At 35.4% G+C, this 4,965-nt stretch overlaps 1 protein-coding gene across 3 annotated transcripts; it reads left to right on the top strand.

The window, feature by feature from the left end:
- Positions 1–531: 531 nt before the first annotated feature.
- On the top strand, positions 532–4,757 carry LOC107905200 (auxin-responsive protein IAA8). 3 transcript variants are annotated; one of them, XM_016831791.2, is made up of 7 exons: positions 532–888; positions 1,821–2,279; positions 2,354–2,580; positions 2,665–2,891; positions 3,004–3,145; positions 3,946–4,007; positions 4,354–4,757. In XM_016831791.2, exons 2-7 carry the CDS (start codon positions 1,872–1,874, stop codon positions 4,389–4,391), a joined length of 1,104 nt encoding a protein of 367 aa, XP_016687280.1. In that variant the 5' UTR covers positions 532–888; positions 1,821–1,871; the 3' UTR covers positions 4,392–4,757. The 3 variants fall into 3 exon arrangements, with proteins under 3 accessions (XP_016687280.1, XP_016687281.1, XP_040950142.1); XM_016831792.2 differs by having other exon boundaries at positions 883–1,085; XM_041094208.1 differs by lacking the exon at positions 532–888 and adding an exon at positions 894–1,392.
- Positions 4,758–4,965: the final 208 nt, after the last annotated feature.

Genomic DNA, 4,965 nt, shown 5'->3' with positions numbered 1-4,965 from the left:
CAGTTTTTGACTTAGGTCATTTAGTTTATCCAGAAGATCTTTCTCATTCGATAACTATTCCTGTTTAATTTGATCTTCAAAGTCTTTTTCCAACACCCAATTTGCGTTGAAATGGAACAGGAATTCTCCTGGTACTGGCATGCTCCTTTTATTCTCCATTGTACCCTACTAAAATCGGACAGTGATTCGAAAAACTATGGTTTAAATGTGAAACTGAGTTAAATAAAAACTATGATTAACGTGACTATGATTTATATCTTATGTAAATGACTTTTATGTTATTATCTGTCAAAGTAATTAATTAAAAAAAACTACCTTAAATTTTAAAAAATGGTAAAAAATGAAGATTAAAGAGAAGGGATATTTTGTAAATAATTTTTTTATTCCTAGCATTGATCTAGGAACTGAAAAGAAAATATCAACGGCTGTGATGGAATCAATTAGTAATCCATAGCCATTGATTTGCTTTCCCTCGAAAGTTTTGGCGGACAATTAAGATAAACAAAACAGAATAAAAATAGAGCAAAAAGCAGGGACAGAAAGTAGGGGGAAAAAAGCAAGAAAAAAAAAGGGAATAATATATTTTTAAAAAGTTATTCTTTTTTTAGACAAAAGGATTTTCTTTTCTTTTTTATTTTTAGAGTTTATATTTATTTTAATGCATAGAGTTTCACATCGGACAGCAAATAAACTTTTGTTACTTTGTGACAAATGGAGGGTCCTTAGCTTTCTCTCTCTCTCCAAAAAAAAAAAAAAAGAAAACGAAAAAAAGTTTCGCTTCTTTGCTTTCTTTCGAGTAAAAATCAAACGAAAAACAACTTAAATAATATTAAAAGATTTTGATTTTGATCATCAAATTTTCTGTTTCTGATCCACCAGTCCAGTCAGGTAAATTTGTTTTTGTTCTCATCCCCATTTCTCCTTTTTTTTTTTGCTCTTCTGTTTTTTGGTTCTTTCTATTTTTGTTGTTATTTTAGTTATTGCTTTATTGCTTCCTGGTGTTTGTTTCCTGAGAAAACTGAGGAAAATATGTGAAAGATAAAAAGTGCCGGAATCTCGCTTCTGTTGGTAGTTCTCCGTACAGTGTAAGAGTGCAGGCTGCGCCTGCTAGCTCACCTCTTGACTGTTGGTCTTAGTCTAAGCTTTTGGAAAAAAAAAACTTAGCTTTAAATCCCGATTTTCTAGCCATTTTCTCAGTAACCAAACAAGCTACAACTATTTGCTTCTTCTTTTTTTTTTTGTACTCTTCCATATTCTTCTTTTAAAAAAATTCTTACCACTTTCTTCTCTTCTTTCGGCGCGCGCTTGCGGTTTTGTTGTTCTATTTTTTGCACGCATTTACAACACTTAACAGAACAGAAAATACTTGAAATTGCAGCTAAATAATTTTCAGTAATACAACAATTTCGTTTGATGTTACACGGTTTAATTTATCATTGTTTCACTTGCAAGGATGTTTGAAATCTCTTCAGCTTTCGCTTGTTTTGGGGGGGGGGTTTAAACGTTGATTCTTTCTTGGATAAGCCAATTATTTTATAATTGTTCTTTTAGGCTCATAGTTGTTTAATAAGATTGTTTTTCATTTAAGAAAAGAGAAGGTGATGTTTCAAATCCTTAAGGTTCACTCTGTTTTACTTTGATTTATCCCTTAATTTCTCATATTTCTTAAGGAATTATTTAAAACAATCTGCTGTTTTTATATGATTGGAGATAGTTCATAATGTCAATCAAAGGTTCCTCTTTTTAAGATAGTTGTATATATGCAGCTTGGCTTCTTTAATTTGTAGGATATTATATTTGATTAGCTTTAAATTTTGCAGAGTGTTGAAGTATTGAAGCTGTCTGGTGTTTTGTTTGTTTTTTGAAATCTGATGTCTCCGCCGCTTCTTGGCGTGGAGGAAGGGGGTCAGAACAATGTGACTTTACTGGGTTCTTCTGGCTCTATTGATAGTGTGTGCCAGAATAATGCTGAATTGAAGGAGCGCAATTACATGGGCTTGTCTGATTGTTCTTCTATTGATTGCTCTGTTGTCACCCTTGGTTCCGACGATAGCAACGTAAGTTTGAATCTGAAGGCAACAGAGCTCAGGCTTGGGCTTCCTGGATCACAGTCTCCTGAAAGAAATCCTGAGCTTTGCTTGTTAAGCTCTGCTCAACTTGATGAGAAACCCCTTTTCCCTTTGCATCCTTCAAGTGATGGTCACTGCTTTCCATCTCAAAAGACTGTAGTTTCAGGCAACAAAAGAGGCTTCTCTGATGCAATGGATGGGTTCTCAGAGGTAGTGACTATTATTAGTGAATAGTGAGACTAATTAATAACTCGAACATGCAACTAACCTAATCTATGTTGCAGGGGAATTTCCTTTCTAATTCGAAAGTAGATGTGATGTTGACACCCAGGCCTTCATCAAACTTGGGACTGAAATCTGTTTCTATGCTTGAGAACCTTGGGGTTCAACCAACAAAGGCGAAAGAGGTCACGAACCAGAAGGTGGTAAAGGACTCGCCTCATGCTGCCAATGAGACGAGGCCCAACCATAATGCATCTGTAAACAATAACAGTGGAGCACCTGCTTCCAAGTAAGTGTACATGGTTTTCTTTTTGCTATAAGTTTTATTTTATGTTAACCATGAGAAGATTCTATGATCCTCTTCCATTTGTAGGGCACAGGTTGTAGGTTGGCCTCCTATTAGATCGTTTAGAAAGAACTCATTGGCCACCTCTTCCAAGAACACTGATGAAGTAGATGGAAAGGCAGGGCCTGATGCTCTTTTTGTTAAGGTCAGCATGGATGGTGCTCCTTATCTCAGGAAAGTGGACCTGAAAAACTACTCTAAATATCAGGATCTATCTTCTGCTCTTGAAAAGATGTTCAGCTGTTTTACCATAGGTGAGCTATTTCAATATAAAGATTTTAGGATGCAGGCTTTACATGTATGTAATTCAAGCTACTGCGATTTGTTTTCATGGTTCAAGTTACTGCTATTTTATCACGATTTCAGGTCAATGTGGATCTCATGGATCCCTGGGTAGGGAGCTGCTGAGCGAAAGCAAGCTGAAGGATCTTCTGCATGGATCAGAATATGTTCTCACTTATGAGGATAAAGATGGTGATTGGATGCTTGTGGGTGATGTCCCATGGGAGTAAGCTCTAAACCCCTTTTTGTATATGTTTGCTTCTAATACTGTGCTTCCCACCATACGATTATTATGATATTTTCATAGTTTAGCAATTGAGTTGCTGCTATAAGAATATATTTTCAGGTTATTAGCTAAATGTCAGCCATTTTACTTCTGAAGAAATAAAAACCTTCTTAATGAAGGTATGCTTATACAAAATGAACTCATTGCAGTCGATTAAACCAAAGGAACACACAAAACAGATATTGTTTCTGCCATAATACTTTAGCAATCTGTTGTTAAGCTTTCTGGTCTTCTTGAGCTTTTGCAGAAATGCTATGAAGTAAGAAAATGTTTTGAATCAATAAAAATAATTACCATGTTCAAACAGTTCCTCATATAGTATCTTTAAGAGTTTTTATAAGCCCTTGAAAATGGAATGGAGCCCTGGTAATTAGCTGTGGAAAAAAAATGTGCATAAATTATGCATGCATGTAATAATTGATTTGACCACTAATTTGTTTTCCCTATGTTTAGCCGACCATCAGCCAGAAAAGGGAAGGTAAAACAATTGCAGTTGCCAAAACATGTGTGCTATTGCTATCTGTAGATAGGAAAAATTAAAATTCGTGTTGCTTAGACCTGCAATTATTTTTCCCAATAGTTTCCAATTTTTGGCATAATGGTTCTTTTGTTTGCGTCAATCTGAGTCAGAACAAATTGGTACATTATGCAGTTCAGCTTCTTAGTATTTTATTGCTCAATTTTCAACTCAGATAATGGCAGTTCACTGCAACCTAATTCAAAGTTTATGCTTGTTTCAGGATGTTTACTGATACCTGCAAAAGGCTGAGGATCATGAAAAGCTCTGATGCTATTGGACTCGGTAAATAATTTTATGTTTTTATTATGCATGAGATGAAGCTAATACAGGAACCAGTTTCTGTATTTACATTTTTCTAAAAAAAATGCCTAAAATACATGCTAATAGTATAGAGAATGCTCCTCTTGACAAAAGCCTTTTTATGTGCTTCAACCTTCTTATTGGACATCTAAAGTTCTAAACTGATGCATAAATTTGGCTCTATTTTATGGCATTTAAATTTCATGGGGGTGTTAAAGCTTTTAAGATTGAGGAACTCAAAATGATACATGAATATAACATCATCATAATTTCTTGCCCCTTCTGTTTTCAACTTCTCTTTTCATGGTGCTTTTGTTTTTGCGTACAGCTCCAAGGGCCGTGGAAAAATGCCGGAACCGGAACTAGCTAGTTTGATACATGATTTTTGCTATCCGATGCAGTTCTTTCTGAAGAAATAAGAGGATGTTGGAGCGGGCAGGAGATCACAGGGTATCTGCTTTTCACATGGTGCTACTTTTTATCTTCTATTTGCATGGGAATTTATATCATGTACGCTTGTTTTTATCTACTAAAATTATGAAACCATCAAGGTCTAGTGTTTTAGAGTCTCTGAACGAGTCCCTGTTCCCAATCTTTTTTTAAGCTTGTAAAGTGCATTGTTTCTTGAACTCTCATCGTGTGTGTGTTTTGTATGTTGAAAGACCGCCGACATTATCTGTAAACCCCTGACTTTGATTGTATTAATCCTGTGTGCTGCTGCTTTGCGTGTTATTCTGCATAATCGTTATTTTTTTCAAGCATTATATGTGTGTGTGTGGTATGCTGGCTTGTCTGAATTCTGTTTGGGATCAAGTTTTATAATAAGTAAAACTATAGAGATGGTTCCAGCCCTTGGGATGTGTTTGTCGGAGAGTAGGCTTAACAAGCATGTGAGGGACTGCATTATTGCTATGCACTTGCTCAGAATAAATAATGTAAG

Source organism: Gossypium hirsutum, chromosome D05 (genome assembly GCF_007990345.1).
Source record: "Gossypium hirsutum isolate 1008001.06 chromosome D05, Gossypium_hirsutum_v2.1, whole genome shotgun sequence".
Taxonomy (NCBI): domain Eukaryota; kingdom Viridiplantae; phylum Streptophyta; class Magnoliopsida; order Malvales; family Malvaceae; genus Gossypium; species Gossypium hirsutum.
The sequence above is the reverse complement of the archived record's forward strand: the minus strand, read 5'-3'. Positions and strand labels throughout refer to the sequence as shown.

Coding starts and splice junctions, on each gene's coding strand:
- LOC107905200 (XM_016831791.2), top strand. CDS start 1,872: ATGTCTCCGCCGCTTCTTGGCGTGGAGGAAGGGGGTCAGAACAATGTG. Junction 2,892..3,003: donor GTTCAGCTGTTTTACCATAG/GTGAGCTATTTC, acceptor TCACGATTTCAG/GTCAATGTGGATCTCATGGA. Junction 3,146..3,945: donor GTGGGTGATGTCCCATGGGA/GTAAGCTCTAAA, acceptor TGCTTGTTTCAG/GATGTTTACTGATACCTGCA.